General features: G+C 41.3%; 3 protein-coding genes across 7 annotated transcripts; 2 read left to right on the top strand and 1 right to left on the bottom strand.

The window, feature by feature from the left end:
• Positions 1-1,089: 1,089 nt before the first annotated feature.
• Positions 1,090-3,415, top strand: LOC118428201. The gene is made up of 2 exons (XM_035838206.1): positions 1,090-1,593; positions 1,834-3,415. The coding sequence occupies exon 2, from the start codon at positions 1,853-1,855 to the stop codon at positions 3,308-3,310; it is 1,458 nt and encodes a 485-aa protein (XP_035694099.1). The 5' UTR covers positions 1,090-1,593; positions 1,834-1,852; the 3' UTR covers positions 3,311-3,415.
• Positions 3,416-7,729: 4,314 nt separating this feature from the next.
• LOC118428147 lies at positions 7,730-9,564 on the top strand. 2 transcript variants are annotated; one of them, XM_035838137.1, is made up of 2 exons: positions 7,730-7,831; positions 8,393-9,564. In XM_035838137.1, the coding sequence occupies exon 2, from the start codon at positions 8,581-8,583 to the stop codon at positions 9,430-9,432; it is 852 nt and encodes a 283-aa protein (XP_035694030.1). In that variant the 5' UTR covers positions 7,730-7,831; positions 8,393-8,580; the 3' UTR covers positions 9,433-9,564. The 2 variants fall into 2 exon arrangements, with proteins under 2 accessions (XP_035694030.1, XP_035694031.1); XM_035838138.1 differs by lacking the exon at positions 7,730-7,831 and adding an exon at positions 7,899-8,127.
• A 1,228-nt stretch (positions 9,565-10,792) lies between these two features.
• LOC118427562 lies at positions 10,793-19,871 on the bottom strand. 4 transcript variants are annotated; one of them, XM_035837399.1, is made up of 2 exons: positions 19,717-19,871; positions 10,793-13,713 (listed from the first exon to the last, which is right to left on the bottom strand). In XM_035837399.1, the coding sequence occupies exons 1-2, from the start codon at positions 19,717-19,719 to the stop codon at positions 12,223-12,225; spliced, it is 1,494 nt and encodes a 497-aa protein (XP_035693292.1). In that variant the 5' UTR covers positions 19,720-19,871; the 3' UTR covers positions 10,793-12,222. The 4 variants fall into 4 exon arrangements, with proteins under 4 accessions (XP_035693292.1, XP_035693291.1, XP_035693293.1 ...); XM_035837398.1 differs by lacking the exon at positions 19,717-19,871 and adding an exon at positions 17,816-18,008; XM_035837400.1 differs by lacking the exon at positions 19,717-19,871 and adding an exon at positions 14,108-14,469.
• Between the last annotated feature and the right edge of the window lie 1,090 nt (positions 19,872-20,961).

Below are 20,961 nucleotides of genomic sequence, written 5' to 3'. Positions count from 1 at the left end.
TACTCAAGCTCTTTACACGCCACATAAACTGTTTAACGCATGTTAACCTCCTTGTTTACATATAGCTTGTTTGACACAAGCTCTATCTTACTCATTCTACATGCCAAATAAACATTTTATCTCATGTTTACAAGAAGATTGGACAAGAGCAGATTGGATGAAGTTAAAACACAGTATGTCGAAGGTTTACAAAACCTGATTAGCGCCCAGCTTTAGAATAATATCAAAAGATTCCCTTTTTACTAGTTACTTTGTGTTGGGTGGTTGCACTCATATGACTATTATGGACATACTATGCTGTTAAGTTAAACCTAGGTATATTCAAATGTGTAATGTTATAAGTATGAAATTAGCTCACCGAGGTATGGTTAATGATAAAATGGCAAATTTATGTAAAATGAGTCATCAGTAAAATTGGTCTATTGACTTGGTACTAGATTTCCACATGCATCTAATGTTGTTATTTTAGGGAAGAAAGTGAAGATATGTATTTCTCATCATCTTGATCTCGTCAGGATCTTGCTTTGCTCGGTGACATCTAAGAGTTTATGCATTGATCCAGCAGGGGACATTCTATTGAGTTCAACTGCTAACTAGTTATGCAAATTAGATATGCAAATTTGCACAACTTGCATTCATTTTTGTGATAATCAGCACCTGCGGTACATGCTAAAAACAGATAAATCCTTGCTTGATATAGTCCATTACAAAGTTACAAGTTACATTCTGTCCGCAGAGCTATACTCATGACCATAGCATGTCTAAAACACGACATATAAAAACGGCCGTTCCGCTGCTGTATCGTAGAAAGCCGGTAGGTGTCCGAAATCTACCATATGTCTTCCTTTTGCCAACACGTACCAGCATATACTAAGGAGATTTATCATTCACCCCAGCACATCCACCCACTGATATTGTAAACCGATGGCCTTGACATCTGACGTCATTTGAAGCCAACTGCTTGACAGGCAGGTGGAACTGTGCCAAATCAAGACTGGTGCTGATACCGGTACCGTGCTATTTATCACATTTCAACCGTGCCGTAGGTATGGCTAATATTGTATTCGTAAAGAATCAGCTTCTTCTTTATCTTTCTTCTCCTGGCAAATCTTCAAAGCGATTCATCTCCGTCGTTCCGTCGTAAATTATAAAGATTTTAAGTTGACGATACTTTGTCTAATTTTGAAAGCACGTACGCACTGGCTAGCTGTCGGTGACATGTCAGGCCAATGGAGTACACATAATTGCGTCACACGGCTGTTAGCCCCGCCCAATGAATGCTTGCCTGCCACGTTGACATGTTGCTGTAGAAGACTCATTAGGTGCCGAGTGTTCGCATTGTAGGGACAGACCGTGTCCTTCGCTTCCTGAGCTGAACAGTAATCCACCGTGGGAGGAAGGCGGGAGTCTAGGACAGACATGCGAGAACCTTGCATCCCGAAACAAAGAATTCTGTGTGCAGATCCTGTTTAGAATCCTGCGCCGGGTAAAAAGGGTATGCTGAAGAGTATAACGTTATATCAGGGTTTGGTTTTACCGGAAGCCATTTTGAGTAGCGGCACGACAGCTACAGTGCAGATAATCGGCTTTGATGTGAGAAAGTTTTGTTTGTTCTCAGCACACTTAGTCTAGTGTTTTTATATAATGTAATCTAGTTGCTTCTATGTTGGATATAAATGCGTTTTCGAGCCTTATTCTCAACCTATTTGTCGATAGATTCAAAAAGCTTTCGACAGTGTAGATTTTATCAGCACGCACTGTTTGTTTTTAACGTAGAGGAATGGCGGCTTTGAGTCAAATCATTTCAATGAAAGCCGACTACGTTTGTTTCAGTACCTGTCTCACGAAGCTTATGGTACTTGGGAGCTGGGAAGGACTTACGGACGACTTCAGTGGTTGTGATGCTTCCAAATACTCTTCCTCCACTCCAATAGAGAAGCGACCTTCCGTGATCTTGCCAACAAACATGACCTCTAAAGGTGATAACACACACCGTTCCGAAGACCTAAGAAGACAGCTGTGCAAACCGATCAGTTCTTCTGTAAAAGGGGCCTGCAGCAGTGCACGTGAGAAACAGCACCAGCAGCAGTCCCTGTCACCCACCATTGTCGACGCCAGATCCATAACTCAGGAGGAATTCAACAAGATGGCGACCGTCTCCACAGGAAAGGTGACAAAGGGTCCACAACAGCGTGAGTTTCTCAGCACGAAACAGGTATTACTCACCCAGAATGACATGAAGACACGGTCTGCTTTTTCTCCAATCCCCTCGAGTAATGTCTCGAACTATCAAAAACATTCACGGGATTTAAATCAAGAAACCATGGCTTCCATGTGGAATCGCTTGGTTGATTACCTCTCTAGAGTGAAAGCTGCTTGTGGCAAAGGTCTAACAGAGGCAGAGAGGCCTAACGTCCCTGCAGAAACAGCCTCGCAGTCCTGGTCACAGAATGGCAGGGTGAGAAGGAAACCATTTGGCTGTTCAACCAAGGCTTCAGTTGTGCCCGCAGCTACAATCAAACCCCTACCGTCAACGGCGAGAAACGACGACGTAATTGGATACCATGTTGCATCAAAACCACAACCGTGCCCCGGCCCCCGCACCATTCACAAAGTGCCAAACGCTGAACTGGATGAGATAAAGCCAATGGATCTATCACGGGCAGGTAAAAACAACTACAAGACACCCTGCTCAGACAAACAAGCATCACTCAAAGACGAGATCCACGACTTGAAAGAATTTAAGATTCACGCAACTGAGAAAGATCTTCAGAGAATTGGGAATATGAAAGACGACGGTTCTGATTTCTCCCAACAACAACAACCGATTGATCTGACCGTTAGCAAGACGCCAAGCGCTAGCCATGTTGACACTCTGCCTTCTTCTACAACAGACCTCCTCAACAACGGGAAAGATTGCTTAGACAACTGTATCGAGGGTAAGAGAAGCCGACGTGCCTCGACAAAAACCGACACTTTAGCTACCCAAAACAGCTTCATCCAAGATAAGAACAGGAAACGCAAAAGGAAGCGTAGTCATACTGGGAAAGCTTCGGTGAAGTCTGATGGTCTGATGGTGGTTCCAGATTCTCGCTCTACACCAGAGCAGGTGGCGACAACAGGAGTGCCTATTCACTCGAACAAAACACACATTGGAGATAAAGGTATCTATAGCAAGAAAAGACAGTACGACGAGTCCATGCATTCACCTGGCAAATCCTACTATCCTACTGCGGGGAAACACGGCCGCCTCGATGAGATGGTGCAAGCTCTCTCCAACAGACTCCATGATGCTCAGAAACCCTGGTAAGGACAATAGGTGGCATCGGTTATATTCTCATCCTGTATTTTAACATTTATCTTAAAATCTAGACTTTTAACATGGTGATGGTTCTTTTTCCAAAGATACTAGTATCCAATAGGCAATAAGAGTGTGAAAATGCTGTCAAAGATTAAGTCAGAAACGTAAAACGTTGCTAACGCACCATTATTGTCAGTTTCTAAAACTAGCATTCAAAGTGACTCGATAGGTAATAATATGCCACCTTGCATCAAAATACGTATCAATTCCAGATCACCGGTATAGCCTTTGTAGGTACAAACCAATATAGGTGAGTGACCCGCCATGCTATCAGCTGCAGGTCTTGAACAAAGAAAGACAGCCGTTAATTACAGTTGATTGCACGTTAAACAACATGTGTGACATTGGAGTCCAATCTGCCTAATGCACCATCGTAAGCACTTCATCACAATTTAGACATACATATTTTATGAGTCTATTGTTACGCTAGCAATTTGCACAAGTAAGATGTTTGTGACGAAAATACCATGTTTCTATAGGTGATTTCGAATAGAATGTAAGTAATGATACTCTAATTGCATCGACATTGTTTTACATATCAGACATATCTATACGACATTGTCCTTTGCTGGTAGTGTACACAAGTATGAGAAAGTTAATTTGGCTCACAATTAAGACTTCAACAAAGAAAAGATGTCAATTATTACAGTAGATTGTACATTTATAGACATAATAACGTGCCTGACGAATTCTAATTTTCCTGATGTAGTTTCCTTTATTCAAGTGCAACATGGACATCTTATCGCATGAGCATGTCACACACATCAAAGTGTTGGACGTATTACTGTAATGTTTTTCTTTATTTCTATGGCTTGAATTTGTATGTACACAGCCAGTATAAACGGCCTTCTAAGTTGGCATACCTTTCAAATAAAAATATTCTGTATCTGCATCTGTATCTGTATCTATATAGCCGTTATAACCGCGTGGCACAGTGATATTGTGTTCGCCTCGTGACCGAGAGGTTGCGGGATCGAATCCGACTGCCGTGCTGCCGATCTTGTGCCCTTGGGAAAGGCACTTTACACGATTTTCCTCACTTTACTCAAGTTACATTAAAGAACCCGCCACATGTGCGATGGTGCGGTGTGAGCGGTTCAAACCTACAGTACCTTGGCCGCACCTGGGGCAATTACTGTCGTATTGAGGTCACCTGAGTGGCGCCGAATGGCATCTCGCTCCAGACCCTTGTGATTTAGCCCCGTCTATTGTAAGCTCCTCGCAATTCAGCCCCTGGATGCAAAGAGTGAGTAGTCGGCCCACCCAATAACAAATAACCGCGTCCTTCGGTGAAAGCTTCACAGGCACGCGGCGCGGCAGCAGCTGGTTATATTACACTGAACGACCTGTCCTTTTTGTGTGAGTAAATTCAATAAATAATTGACGACAATGAGGGGCAGCCCTTACATAACACAAGTAATTATCGTATATCGTTAGCTAGCGGGACATGCTTGAGCAGATCCAAGCATATCCTACGGTACGCGGTAGCATAAAATACTAGTAGTATTACCCGGCCTAAGAGTGTGCATTGGCTACCGGTACACTCCTAGGTTGGCTACAATCCTTTGCAAGCCCTTGATACTATCTTATGCTACCGTAGGATCTGCTTTGAGATTATATGATATCCTGTGTTCCCACGGTGGTTACAGCTGCTGAATGAACACCAGTAGTAGATGGTATGACGTCATACCAAGCCTCGGTATTCGGCATCAGATGGACTGTGATAACCCTGTCGTATTGAGCTGCAACCTTCTGACGATTCAGATACACAATGAGAAAGCGGGGGAGTGACAGATGCCGCAAAGCCATATAATATTGCGTTCGGAAATTATGAAAATTAAAGGGTTAGAGAAAAAGGAGTAGCTGATGGCTTTGTATGTCAGCTGTAGGAACAAGGTTCTAGCTAGCTGGCCTCGACACAGCAATGAAATAATTGCGATTATGAAATTTAGCGATTGAATAGACAACTTTAACTGTTGATGCATTTTATACAAATTTTCTATTTTGCCACTGATTTGGCTCAGTAAGTCAATTCCATACTTATGTAACTGTAATAATGTATAAATATATTCATTTGAGTTAACCGAGCTATAGTTTAACCATCCAGCATGGCGGACAATGCTTACGTCATATACACGTATGGGCAAACACCCGATACAAACTAATTAGTAAAAGGTGGATCATTCGATAGCGTTTACTGGACATTTTATCCAGGACACCTAATCATGTTTAGCAAATCCGCCATATTGTGCTGCCAGTACCTTCCGAGCTGGTCACCTAGGCTAAGCACCAGCTGCTTATAAACATGTAATAAACAGTCTATGTGGCATGTGTTTGGCATGTATCAAATTACCTAAGATACCAATGCTGATATACAACACCACTTCTTTGAAGTACGTGACGTCAATGGTTGCCATGGTGACAGACTGAAGGCCGTTGATTACCACCACTGGCTGAGACAGGTAATTTTCTTGGCAAAGGAGAGGTCCAGTAAACCCATTAAACAGCTTATTAAGTAGAAGTAGAGTTTGAATAGATGTTATTTCCCTTTCATCTATAAATATCATGTTCCTTCTTTGTTAACTAACTAACTATACAATTAGGTATACCACGCTGTTTGCAATTAGAATGCAGGCATGAGCTTGCAGTAAGGATGTACTCTTTAGTAAAAATACCCATTATCCTGTCACCTACAGTTATTCTGAATATCTTGATGAAGAATTGAATCAATTGTTTGGACGAAGAACAGAAACTCTCTTGTAGTGCGGTCAAATTACTATTTTCACTCATCAAAAATGTCTTTGCTGATTATTATCTTCTAAAGTCTACTGGAGTCGTTATTATAGAGAGGCTTTTTATTGACTTCGTAGTAATTATATTTTGAATCGCTCGGTAACAATACTTGCCATGTTGGCGAGTTTAACCCTATCCAGATTGGGCTTTTTGGGCATTCCCTGGACGCCGGGGGGGGGGGGGGCTCATTCGCCCCCCCCCTCGTATTTTTGGAAACTGCTTACTGTACTATCACCAAATTTGCAGGGGTGATATGCCAGTCAAGTTTTATAATTCCTGAAATTTTCATATCATTATGACGTAATATGAAGTAATTATGACGTCATTAATTGATTTCGGCTAAAACGGGGAATTCCCATAATACCTAAATATTTCACACAAAATGTTACCAATAAAGTTTTTTTTATCAACATTTAAGTGTTATACGACTTTTGTTGTCAAAAGCCGACGCTACGACGTCAAAATGATGTCCTAAGTGACGTCATCTGTAGTTTAGCTGTCCGCCATCTTGGAATATCAACCTTATATGTCTTAAGATACATTTTTCCAACATATAGCGCTAAAACCCCATAAAAATGGATTGAAAACGTTCAAATGAATGTTTCTGTAAGAAAATACCAAGTAGTGATGAAATCCGAGTGAAAATAAGCTGGTTACACTTTTCATTTTGATATTGTCGGCCATCTTGGATTTTGACCAATTACGTCATCTCATTAGCATAATTTATGAACATATAATTATAAATGTTCTACTAAGATGCGTAGATGATAAAGATATATAAAAAGAAGTTAAGTTTAGCAAAAAAACTTAAAATCCCATTGTTTAAACCAAAATTAGTGATTTTTGAGAGGCGTCCACTGTAATCGAAATGGTGCAAATCAAGACCCTGTATATTGGAGATCATTAGAACTTTTCTAATCATACAGAATGAAGTATCCAGTTGACAGGTGTCGGAAGCTATCGATAGCCATCATATGTTGTGTCAAGGTCTATCTTATGGACGTCCATGGCCAGAATGACATCAATGAATAGAAAGTTAATGCTAGTACATACATGTACGATTCCATTTCAGTTACACAAGCTTTTGCTGCGTATGGCCATGCAGCTCCAGTCCAAGAGAACTATCCTCATCACCAGAAATCAAGAGCAACAGCTCAGGGTTCTTTATCACAGTGAAATTCGAAGGTCTGCTGCATATGATAAACGCGTGATTTAGTCTGGTTGTCTGGTCTTTCGTGTTTTAGTGTCTTCTTGTACAAGACAAAGCAGTCACTACTGCAGTTTACTGTATGGTTCAAAGGGAAAAAAGAGAACAACAAAAAGGAAAAAGCAAAGACACACTGAGAAAGAAAGGATGATTATGATGACGAAAAAGTGATATTTTATTAGTTAAAATCCATTAGATATGCTGTACAATAAGATAGCGCAAATGGCCTTTGTTTCCTCTTGCTCTTATTGCCCAGTCAACAAACAACAATAGCGTAGCTATGGTGTCTGTTGACTTAGTGGGCAACGGCTATTTATAGCCTTGCGTGACTAATGCTCGACCGCTCTGGACCGGCTGAAACCGGTTTGGACTGCCTTTCAGTTATAAAAAGAGGCCGTCGTTGGGTAATGAATTATTTCAGAACAGCTGCCACTGAAGAGATTCTTGTGCCAAACCGACCCAGCAACATAGTGAGTACATGGCCTAAGTATATTAATTTTTCAATAGACATATCTTCAGTTCACTGTCAAGTTTGTCCGATGATATGTCCCTGTTTCGTGTACATTTAAGACCCCTTCCTGCCCTAGGAGATTGTTATCTAATATCCCCACTCGGGATTACGTTCTTATTTGGAGCCGTCTGTTTGCCAAGTCCACTTCAGTCACATGAGTGCAGATTTGGATCAGATGGCGGAAGGGAACACTTGACTCCTTTTATGCATGCAAAGTATTTCCGTCCTCGTTGTAATACATGACACGTAAGCTCGGTAAGACCCGGTAATATATCTATTTAACGTTCAACATATCTGTGTATTATTGTGTGTGTAGTCAAAGCAGACAAATCGATGTATATAGAGGATCTGTAAACAAGGTTGTCTATCACGTAGGGAGTGGAAATATACGTGAACCTTTGTTTCGGCACGAGTCACTTCTTCCAGAATGATTTCGTGGTGGTTGTGCAATTACATCACGTAGTTGCGCAATCGCTTCAAGGGCACTACCTAATATGGGCCTCTTTTCTTTCGTATGCAGAAAGGAATTTGGCGGCAACCCTGGAGCAAAGACCTGTGGTGCACTTTGCTATTGAAGTCACAAGATTCCGGGGGCCGGATATCCTGCAATAAGACGCTAGTTGTAAGAGGGGCTGTGAGGGGTAAAAGCTGGTCAACAGCATTACAGAGACAACAGTCCAAGTAACAACCTGAAGAAATCGGACCGAAATGACGGACAGTTTACCAACTATCTCGGACATCAAGTCCATCACTCTGGAGGAGTTTGACAGGATGTCAGGGTCATCAGCTCAACCGGGCACCCGAGACAACATGGCCGCCAGTGTCAGTGTCGTGACAGGTTCACTACCTACAGGTGTAACCCCGAACACCTTCATCACATCAGGCGATACGTACTACAGGAAAGCACTGCTCAACTTCCTCGTGAAGGCGTCCAACGGACTCATCAACGTCCACAATACGAAAGCTTCCGCGACAAACACAGGAATTCAAGAAAAATCAATTTTTCCACGGTCACATGACGGGATACGTCCATCAAATATGTTTTCGAAAGATCCCACACACAAACAGAGCACAAACAACATGGGAGAACAGGCTGCAAAACGTCCCTTCATAACAAGTGGACGCAGTGTTTACCGGAATGGGGTTGTTAATACCCGAAGTTGCCGCCCGGTAAGGTACAGCCCACTCCCTTGCGATGATAAGATCAACACTCTAAAGAGGAAGCTTCAAGAATCACAAGAGGCCATATGCAATTTGAAGAAACTGAAAAAGGACAGCGTGATGTGGAGTGATAATGGTGAACATCCGGTGGATCTAACCGTCACCGGAAAGGTGAACCATACATTCCGGCCACATCCGGTTGGTGAATCAGTAACTACATCAGCCACGTCACCAGATTCCCATCACGTGACAAATGATGTCAGCAGGTCAACTCGTGACGCTCAGTCACAGGAAGCCAAGAACTCTTCCACGCAGACTCCAGTTTTGAAGAAGAGACGCAGGCTTTCTGAGATAGTCAACAGTTTGACAAGTAAAAGGCTCGGCCAGAAGAAGTCCTAGTGGACAGTACAAAGGAACTATCTCACTATTTATAAAGCTGTGGCTAGTTGCCCCCTCGCTGTGGTCGAGCGATTTGACAGAGCGCCAAACACGAATCTAATGTAGGACATAGCAACGCCGTCAACGTTCAGTGATATATATATATATATATATATATATATATATACACACACATATATATATATATATATATATATATATATATATATATATAATTATTATAAATTATAATTATATATATATATATATATATATATATATAATTTATAATTTATAATAATCTTAATTTATGGCTTCGAGGATCTTTATCGAACACAATTTTCTCACAGTATTTCTCACACATCTCTTTCCGACCAATACTTCCATTATGGCAAAATAATGAGAAGATCAGTCATATTTTTACTGCGCAATGGTATTCAGTTCAATTGTGTCTTGTTGAATAGACATTTCGTACGTTTTAAAGAACGATGTAAACACTTTTAGGTAGTTTCACTTTCATACGTATGCGCCTTCCAAGCCTAATGAATTGAAGAATTTTACTGTTATAAATGTCTACTAGAACGCTGCTAAGAATCTACTGATATACATTGTACTTTTGTAATTATTTTTGTACATTTCATACAACTGATAACTAGCCACATATATTGCTAACCAGATCTCCCGAAAAGTCTAATGATCTAGCTACAGTGTTATCTAGTACTACTTAGTAAGTGTTACATAGCCACAGAGTAACTTGTAACAAGTTCAAGTGACTCCAATAAAGAGGTCGCTCGACATCATTGCAAACAATTCTTGGTGGTTATTGCCTTCGGAATCGAAAGGAGATTTTCCTCTAATCGGGCATTGCTTAGGTTGTGCACCTACTTTCGCACCTACAAGTATAACTCAATACCATTTTTATATTACCAAATCGACATCAAAGGAATTAATGCAAATTCATGCAACGTTGGAAATTGAGGATGTTTGAACTTGCCAAGATTGATACACGATGAAAGGTTATTTTAGAGAGTATGTATTATACGCCTCTCTCTTCCCCTTTCTCCCCCTCTTTTTCATTGATTGTGTTGACCGTACATGTACAGTTCAATACGACAGGGCTGTCAAGGGCCTCAGATTCCTACTGCCAAGGCTTGGTATTACGTCATACTATCGGCTGCTTCAGTTCTTTAAACAGCTGTTTTCCTTCGTTTACATATAGGGTTTGGTTTGATTTAATTCGGATCTCTATTGGTGACTGATACGTCACTATTCTTCCCGTATTCCGGGATCACACATCATACACGCTTCGATCACTATGGTTAGATATGAAAACAGACCCTCCTTCTAATTGTCGTCAACTTTTAATGAAGAGGCATCTATCTACAAGACGAATATCTTTATTTAAATGGTACATCATAAAATAATTCCTTTCTATTTCTAAGAGCCGACTATAAAGACACAAAATCAATAATAGAATCATTACAGTAAAGATGAAAAATGAAATCCCAACAATATAATAGCCTTAACCATTTGATGTTGAGTGTGACATGTTCATCGATAAGATATCACTGTTCATGTTGGACTTGATCATGAAAGAAACTACATGTATAAAACTATGATTATGAAATGTTGTTTCCATTAGTGTGCAATCTATTGTCATAATTGACCTCTTTTCGTCTTTGCTGAAGCCTTAATGGTGAGCCAATCAACCTACATCTGTATACATGTACACTGCCAGCAAAAGAAAAATCGTCTAAATATATCTGATATGTAAAAAAAATTCAACTTATATTCTAAGAATGCCATTCACATACTTTCTTTTCGAAATCACTGAAATAATAACATACGATAAATTTTTGCCGCAAATATCTTAGTCGTGCAAAATGTAACTGTAACAATAGATATTCTCAAATGTCATACCCATGAAATATGCATGTCTTAATTGTGATTAAGTGCTTACGATGGTGCATTAGGCAGATTGGACTCCAATGTCACATATGCTGTTTAACGTGCGATCAACTGTAATTAACGGCTGTCTTTCTTTGTTAAAGACCTGCAGCTGATAGCATGGCGGGTCACTCACATATATCGGTTTGTACCTACAAAGGCTATACCGGTGATCTGGAATTGACACACATTTCAATGCAATGTGACACAATCCAAATGCTTGTCTTAGAAATTGCCAATATTCGTACATGAGCAACTTCTTGGCGTTTGTGACTTTAACAGTGTTTTCATGTCCTTCTTTGGAAATCTTCAGTAAAAGGCCTTCATCAATATTAAGATTCTTTCTAGATTTTGAAATGAGTACTGATTATTATGCTACTTGTACATATATGTTGGCACCATGCATTCTTGTCTATGTCCATAACCCAGATCTTGCCTGTTAACGTTCTATAACTCACCATAGACACACTTACCGACAGAATCATTGAAATGAGAGAGTTAAAAAAACTAAACCATCATCTGTTATATAAAACTTATCACTTCTCAGATGAAAGATGTCAAGCTATCAGTATTGTAAACGGTTATACATATTATCGTCCGACTATGAGATAATGTGCGAAATAAAAATTACAAAGCCAAAAGGTTAAAATCTAAAGTGCAGTTTAATTCTTGTCTAATGCCGGAAGCGCTAATGTGGTATCATGTTGATCGCAATATCAAAACTTTACTATGTATATATAGCGTGATATATTATGCTATCAACAATCGTGCCACAAAATGTTACTTCTGAAAGAAGTGAATAAATAGTTTTAAATATACATTGTTTGTATTTAGAATTTAGATACAGGCCGAGAATGGCCTATACTAACGGTAGTCCAGTCCGTACCAGGGGTAATGGGCATCATGTAGTCTTTTGGATAGAGCTTGCACCATTTCATCGAGGCGGCCGCGTTTCCCCGCAGTAGGGCAGTCGGATTTGTCAAGAGACTGCATGGACTCATTGTACTGTACCTTGCTGTTGTAGATACCATTATTTCCTATGTGTTTAGTGTTCCTTTGGATAGGCACTCCTGTTGTCGCCACCTGCTCTGGTGTAGAACGAGAATCTGGAAGAGTTGTCAGACCATCAGACTTCACCGAAGCTTTCCCAGTATGACTACGCTTCCTTTTGCGTTTCCTGTTCTTATCTTGGAGGAAGCTGTTTTCGGTGGCTAAGGTGTTGGTTTTGGTCGAGGCACGTAGGCTTCTCTTAGCCTTCACACTGTTGTCTAAGCAATCTTCTTTCTTGTTGATGAGGTCTGTTGTAGAGTAGGGCGTAGGGTCCACATGCTTAGGCTTCTTGATAACGGTCAGATCAATCGGTTGTTGTTGTTGGGAGAATTCAGAACCGTCGTCTTCCATGTTCTGAAGACATTTCTCAGTTTCGAGAATCTTTTCTTTCAAGTCGTGGATCTTCTCCTTGAGTGAGGCTTGGTTGTCTGAGCAGGGTGTCTTGTAGTTGTCTTTACCTGCCCGTGATAGATCCATTGGCTTTATCTCCTCCAGTTCAGCGTTTGGCTTTTTGTGAATGGTGCGGGGGCCGGGGTACGGTTGTGGTTTTGAAGCAACATGGTATTCAATTACGTCGTCGTTTCTCGCCGTTGACGGTAGGGGTTTGATTGTAGCTGCGGGCACAACTGCACCCTTGGTTGAACAGCTAAATGGTTTCCCTCTCACCCTGCCATTCTGTGACCAGGACTGCCAGGCTGCTTCTACAGAAACTTTAGGCCTCTCTGCCTCTGTTAGACCTTTCTCCTTGGTAGTTTTCGCTCTAGAGAGGTAATCAACCAAACCCTTCTTGAGGGAAGCCAGGGATTCTTGAATGGACTCCGGCGGATGCTTTTCATAGCTTGAGACATTCTTGAGGAATGGAGCGGAGCTAGCAAAAGCGAACCCAGTATTCATATTATTCTGGGTGAGAAATACCTGTCCGGCATGGAGAAATTCACGTGGTTGTGACGAAGATCTGTCACGGCCTTTTGTCACCTTTCCTGTGGAGACAGCCGCCATCTTGTTGAATTCCTCCTGCGTTATGGATCTGGTGTCGACAATGGTGGGTGACAGGAACTGCTGCTGGTGCTGTTCCTCACGTGCTCTGCTGCAGGCCCCTTTTACGGAAGAACTGATCGGTTTGCACAGCCGTCTTCTCAGGTCTTCATAACTCTGGTTGTAGCCATTTTTAGAGGTCATGGGCGTTGGCAGGATCACGGAAGGTCGCTTGTCCATTGCAGTGGAAGAGTGTATCGGCAGCAACACAACCGCTGAAGCCGTCCAAGTCCTTCCCAGATCCTTACGCTGGGCCGCGTGCGACAGCAACTGAAACAAAAGACTTCATCACTCAAAGCCGACTTTCCCTCTTCGTTAAAAACAAACAGTACGTCGTAATAAAATCCACTATGTCTACAGATTTTTAACTTCATTTACAAATAGATTAACAATGAAGGTCACAAACACGGTTATATCCAATCTGAAAATTGCAAAGACACTGAATAAAAAGCGCTTGAGTGCTGAGAATAAAGAGGAAATATTTCTCACATTAAATCCCTTGTCTACACCAACTGCCGTGCCTTTGTTCAAAATGGCTTCCGGCAAAACCAAACTCCGGTATTAGCCTGCAACTCATACTTAATACCCCAGGACTTCAAAACAGGATTTGTCACAAAAAATCGTTTGTTTTCCGGTATCTAGGGGCTTTACATGTCTATCCTACCTTCACCGTGGATCACTGCACCGGGTCCTAGAAGCGAACACAGGCTGCTCGTGCTTACTGAAGGCGAAGTCCTGGCACCTAATGAGTCTTCTACAAACATGTCAACGTGGCAGGCAAGCATTCATTGGGCGGGGCTAACGGCCATGTGACGCAATGATGTATACCCAAATGGCCCGTGGGTGTCAAGTGCCAAGCATCTGTTCTCTCCGTTGATAACTACGGAGCCCCGAGCATAAGCGATAGCGCCAACCCCTCACTGATAAATACCTCTTTTGAAGTATGCTGACCGCCATGGTTCGCGGGATACAAAAGTGAAGCTACCGGCAAAGCACAGAATTACTTCTCAACTTTACATTTCAACCCCTTTAGGTATTTGCCTACAGTACTACCAGTACCTTGTGTGTCCGTACTTTGATTTAGCGGCAAAGAAGACCTTCGTGTATTCATAAAAAGATAGCAAAGTTTTCCCTTCTTGAAATTATCATTGTACGACTGGTTTAGTTTTGCATTTTGGTCACGTAGACGCGGTGCCGGGAGTGAACAGGAAAGCAACCCGACCGTGAAAAACTGGGGATAATTTGCAATAGAGGAGAACAAAAGGCTCTGCGCGTTTGACGGACGTGCCCTCCAGGAAAACTACCTGATTTGACGGACAGAATGACAGCTAGTCTCTGTCAGACTTATACTATAAACTGCACTGAATATATATAAACTATACAGTTTGCCAAGGTATTTTGACCGCCATAGTTTTCATATTGGCTGGCCGGAGGGGAATGTTGATATTGGCGCAGACCGACTCTTATTGCCGGATTCTACGATCCGTACGGGGCCCCCGTAGGTGCGTAGGAAGGCCCAATACTCTGTGTGAAAACGTGACCACATTCGCTACTAGTGATATCTGTGTTGTAAGTGTACCCTTTACTGGCATGATGGCCCATTCCACATACAGTATTTGTTTTATCTTGTTCTTGTAAGTATTACATGTAAAGTACGAGTACAGAGCTTAGTTAAGTGACAAAAGAGAAAACAACATAACGAAATGGAACAATGCATTGTTGTTAAATGACATAGCTTGTTGACCCCTTGAAATCCCACGCACAGTGTTTTAATCATGTTGTTTGTATTACGTGAGAGGATAGGCTGACCACAAGGACCAAAGGTGAAAGGTACACAACAAAATGGAACAATGTGTTGTTAAAACTAGTTATGCTGTTCACACACAGGCTAACAAAAACACAACCCCGAAAACATAAACTTCTTGTGTCAAAATAACAGAAGGAGAAGAACTGGCAATACGACTTTAAACACTACTAACGGGGTTTAAAACTTGGTATCTTGGAAATTGACCGATCACTAATGTCGACTAGTATTCTTGAGTTTCATCCCAAGTAGATTTGGTAAAAATAGGTTGTGAGATAAATCAGACCGACTGAAAAAAAAAAAAACAAATACATGTGTGTTTTAATAATCACTAATGTACATAGGCCTAGGTGTTTCACTTACAGATGTTTCGAACAATGGCTGTCATTACACTTTATAAATACATGTATTTCGTATTTATGTTCCTGCGACACAGTCGACCGTTAATCACCGGAAAGTCGCCCGATTTAAAAAATCGACAGAGAGTCAAGCGTATTTCTTGACCTGGACATTTATCCTACACATTAGACAGGGCCTGGCGAACATCGACCGACCCTAAAAAAATCGCGCGATTATCACTGGGCGATTAACTGTCGAAATTTCGTCATTATCCTGATTAGAGCTCGCAGACTAGTCGGGTGATCGATTCTCATTTTGAGTGACAGGGGTATTAACGTTAAGTGGGTGGGCCGGATATTGCTATGTGGAACGGATGTTGCAACGACCGCTTACATACCGTTCATGGCCAGCCCCGAAAGTAGGACCATTGACTGTTGCCTAGATGCAACACACAACTCGCGACCAATCGTGCCAATGATATATCTATGCTTGGCAAATTTCCGCAATGTCTGAACTCTTAACTGATGACATTTTTCTATGAATATGGGCATTAGACACGTGCCTCAATATGAAATGACCCCCCCCCCCCTACCTTAAGAATTTGGATATCTAAAATCCATCTGTTAATCCTAGCTACATATGTTGTTCTTATATCATTTCATACCATTAATTATTTGATAATCCATATTGCATCATTCAATTATCATATTCTTGTATAACAGTAATTGTACTTCATTATCTATTATTAGTTCATACCATAAATTATTTGATTATCCTTATGATATCGTTATTTTTTATGTCTTACTTTATTTGATTATCTATTCAATTATCATCAATTTTGTTCAGTTTAGAGGGGGTTGACGTAATAAAAGCTTTACATGCCTCTCCTGTTACTGTTGTATACATTTTTCCTTAATTCGTATTATGTTTGATTTCTTGTGCAAATAAAACAATCAAACACATGAATATTTAGACAGACGGCCAGACAGACAGATAGACAAAGGCTGCGTAAAATACAACCCTCTAGAGTCAACAAAGAGTCAAACAGATAATTTTAACAACAAATGCACAAGCAAACATACCAAAAACCATACCTCCGTACACGGACGTGACAAAGCAGTTTCAACTTTCGAGTTGTGAAAATTCCACGATGCTGCAATCACAAATCAAGCCAAACCGATTCGCAAAGTGTGAATCTAAAGGTGATATCTCACTTCAAATTGGGGCACCGGTGCGGCACTGCGGGGTTCGTAGATGACTCAAAGAATTCCAGAGATAAAGAACGAATTTTCTTCCGTTTTGTGTATTTTGTTGTCTTCTTAGTCATACTTTCACGTATTACGCAATATCTAAATTATCAAAAATCGCAAAAAATGACAAAACAGTGCCACAGCGAACGAACCCCGCAGTGCCGCACCGGTGCTCCAAGTGCAGTGAGAGTCCATCTTAAAATCAACCTACTACCGGAACCTTTACTGGAAGGATTTCATCATCTCTCCCCATCTTCTCGTATTGTCACTACTGACACTGCAAACATTCCTGGGGGACTACTGTTTTTAACAAGTACATGATGATCACTTGGTGTGACAGGCGCACGACCGTGCAGTCAGCTCGTGACAAGGGGCCAAGAACGGAAATCGAAGGCTCGTGATGTGAGTACGAGAATAGTGCTGGCCTCGTCAGTTTGTTTAAGGGGAAAATTTGAACCAGAAAATCGCCATATACTGTATACACGCGGCATGATACAGCGTTTTGCCTTCGGTGTTGGCACTTAGATACAAGAAACTATATAGGTTTGCATACTGGAAGTTTAACTGTTGAGTCATTTTCGAGTGACGCCCCACCATGCCATTTGTTGGCACATTACAATGTGTCGTAGCTTATTGTCTATACTTCCACCCAACTAGTCGTTTGACTGGCATGTTTTTTGTGTGTTTGAAATGTTGCCGTAAGATGATAAAGATTGTGTATCTAAATAGAACCTATACCGTAACCCTATACCAACGGCATGGCCTAGCTTCTTTCTTAGAACATCTTTCCCTTTCCCGGTAATTAGAAAACCTTAGTCAACGTTTAAAATTGTGACGACCTCCGTAAAATAAAAGCCGGGCCAGAAGTCGAAATCTGCGTTCTATAACGAGTTCTTCCCACATCGACAGGCTTTCAACATTAAAGCTTCATCCAGAAGGTTTTAGACAAAGAAAGGAAGTTTTCCTCGACAAGGCTTACCCAATCTGACGAAGAACTAGCCATCCCACGAATTTCCAGTAATCCACGACTTTCTGGTGATGTAGACTGGGAGCGACTGAGGATGATGATATTATGAACACTCTCAAAATGACCAAGGAGGTTATATTTACCAACCTCACTGAAATGACCGTCCGGCCGACAAAAAGCTGTGGTGACCGGTAGGCCGGAAGTGGGAGAGACAGTTAAGTTACTGACCTCATGGTGACGTCATTGCCAATCACTATGTTTTGTTTGGCATGGTGCTAAATGAAGATGGATATTTTGCCTCACGGCGCAATTTTTTCACGCCTTGACAACAATGTCATAACAAATGAACATAATTTCGGTGTGGCTTGCATCATGCTTGGCAAAGGGATTTATGTATGTCACGATTAAACTGGTACACTTCCGGTGTGCTGTACGACACTGTAAGGATTTGAAAGAAAGTCTTAAAGAATTTATGGAGTCGTAAGGTACGTGAGGGTAGCAGAAGGACTATTGAAAGTTTGACAAGTAATCTTATTGGCGAGCTTAGCCTCTCACCCCCAATCCTAACCCCTTGTACGCACACATAACTTCGACAAACAAATAACATTTAGATAGCGGTGCAGGAATTTGGCCCAAACCCTAGCTACACAGGACGCATTTGAAGCCGCGATTTACTTGAAAACATAACAATGTCGTGCAGTCACGCTTTTTGAAAGGAAGCCAAAACACAACTTACAATATTACTTACCCATAATGTTTGCCCAGACGTTGCAAGCAACAAGCCCCGTATGTACACACGAATGATGCAATGTTCGCTGTTGATTCAAGCACACCTCCTAGTGTTGTAGAAGTAAAGTTATTACACTGGTTGATGTGTGTGTTTGTCTAGCAATTGAGTGCGCCATAACAAGATATGTTGGAGAAAGGAGGGCTGAAAAGTTAAACTTGGGGCCGCTTTTGGATGCCAAGACTCGACCTATCGGTCAATAACCTATAAAGACCGGTTGGCTATACTTGTATAATAGAAACAACATAAGACCTTTTAACAAAGACTAAGACTTTTCATACCTGTACATAGGTACGAAGGACGTTCATAAAGTAATATTTTGGGGCATAACTATGTTATGTAAAGTTTTCTACCAATGTGCTTGCCAACTCAGATCATTGTTCATGTGTATGTGGTCATTTCCTCGTCCACGGGCCACTTGCGAATCAAAATCAGGTGAGATAGTGGGAAACAGCAGGTACCAAAAATGTGTGTGTCAACTCCAGGACTCTTCCTGTTCTGCTGAAACCCATTTATTTCCGGATGAAATACGAGGAAATGTTTTATAATTTTCACAAAATATTCACAGAAATGAACCCGGTGACAAATTTCTCACTTTCATGACTTTGGCAGGGGCATCTGAGCACTTTTTGGCCATCCGCCCATTTCAGTCATGGTGCTCGCTTCCGAAAACCTTCACTGGTTGCAAACAAATGGGGTATTTACCGTATACAAGATAGGCAACGAAGCTTTCCAATCATATAACGCTGATCAATCGAAAACAACGGACATTTTTCTTTTTGCGATCTACTCACTGACATTAAGTGTCCATGATGCTCAACCCATGAGTCAGAGCGAACAACGTGTCAATGTTAAGGGCAATAAATAGGCTTTCCATGTGAATTTCCCGGCAATGATTTACGCTGTTATCAAAAAGGCACATGAGACTTTTGAAACTACAGTCAACCGTATAAGCGACCACCTTTGCATAGCGACCACCTGGCCATTGCGGTCACATTGAGTCCAAACACCCGCGAGTCACAAAAGCGCTGTATAAACAATGCTATAAGCCCTTAAAGAATCATGCGTTATACATGTCAGTAACATAGCGATGTTTTAAAATATTTAGATACTACTAAACTCTTACCATGATAAGTTCACGCACAGTAACAACTGGGTCCTCGCAGCAAAGAAACTCGCAGAGATCATGCAGTACCCAGGCAGTTCCCGGTATACCGGTATAGTACAATGCAACCTTCTCAGGCACTGCTTCTAGAGGAAGCACGGTTCAGTCAGAATCCTTTGTCATGTGCATGTGCGTTATCCGCATTTCCTCTCCAAGTGCATTTACTAAAGGGAACTCCTACGCAGTTCTGTGTCTTGTTTCGGTAGATTTTAGTATGGGGTAGATTTCTAGGGAATGTTTACTCAATAACACAAAAGTCAATAGATTGATTCTTTGTATGCAGTCACACACGATTTTCCGGAAGTTCATAGCAAGTTCGAGGAAACCGTGCCTTTTAGGAATGACCTCATTGCAATCAGTACCACGAATAGCCTCGACAACTGACGCCTTGGATATGTCATTGGGCTACTTAGTAGTTTATCTAATACCTATTGTCTACCCACCCCACTTACCCTTGTCGTAAACTGTCCAGGGTAACCCTCAAATAATAGAAGAAGGTTTATCTCAGCTGAAATTTAACAGACGTATCCATTACACTACTAGTAACTGTATAAGAACATTGTCAATGGGGCAAGGTCGCTAATTCTCAAAAGCGAGGTTAGACCCATATGGACCAACCCTAACATACTGGCATGCTGTCGGGACGTGCTATGTGGGAGCATATTGGCGTTGGAACATTGTGGCGTCGAAGCATCAAATGTACAAGAACTCGCTTATTGATTCGTTCACTGCGGCAGTGTTGTATTATTTTCTACGATTTTTTGGCGACACCTCAGGGGCTAGCCTAATAGTATAGTATGCGTCCGTTTGACAAGAATTCCCAAAATCCCACAGGCATGTCAGGAATTTTTCCCCGCCTGCGTAGTTGCATCATCCCTTTAGAGGGGAATAACTCGGGAATGGGTTGACGGATCTTCATGATATTTGAAATGTAGATAGCTTCAGATCTAGAGATGCCTTACATAATTAAATACTAATCATGCAAATCAGGGGCTAATTTGCATAACCAATAAGGACAGTTTATAAGTACGCTGTATTTCATGTTAGAACACGAAAAAATATGCCAAATGTAAATAAAAATGAGGTAAATATAAAGCTTACTGCTGTTAAGTATATATCTGATTGGTAAAAATTCCCGAAATTCCACAGCATTTCGTCCGCCCGTGCGTAATTACACCACACTTTTGGAAGGGAATAACTCGGGAA

The sequence above is a fragment of the Branchiostoma floridae genome, chromosome 12 (genome assembly GCF_000003815.2).
Source record: "Branchiostoma floridae strain S238N-H82 chromosome 12, Bfl_VNyyK, whole genome shotgun sequence".
Lineage (NCBI taxonomy): Eukaryota > Metazoa > Chordata > Leptocardii > Amphioxiformes > Branchiostomatidae > Branchiostoma > Branchiostoma floridae.
This window is presented reverse-complemented; position numbering and strand designations above follow the sequence as displayed.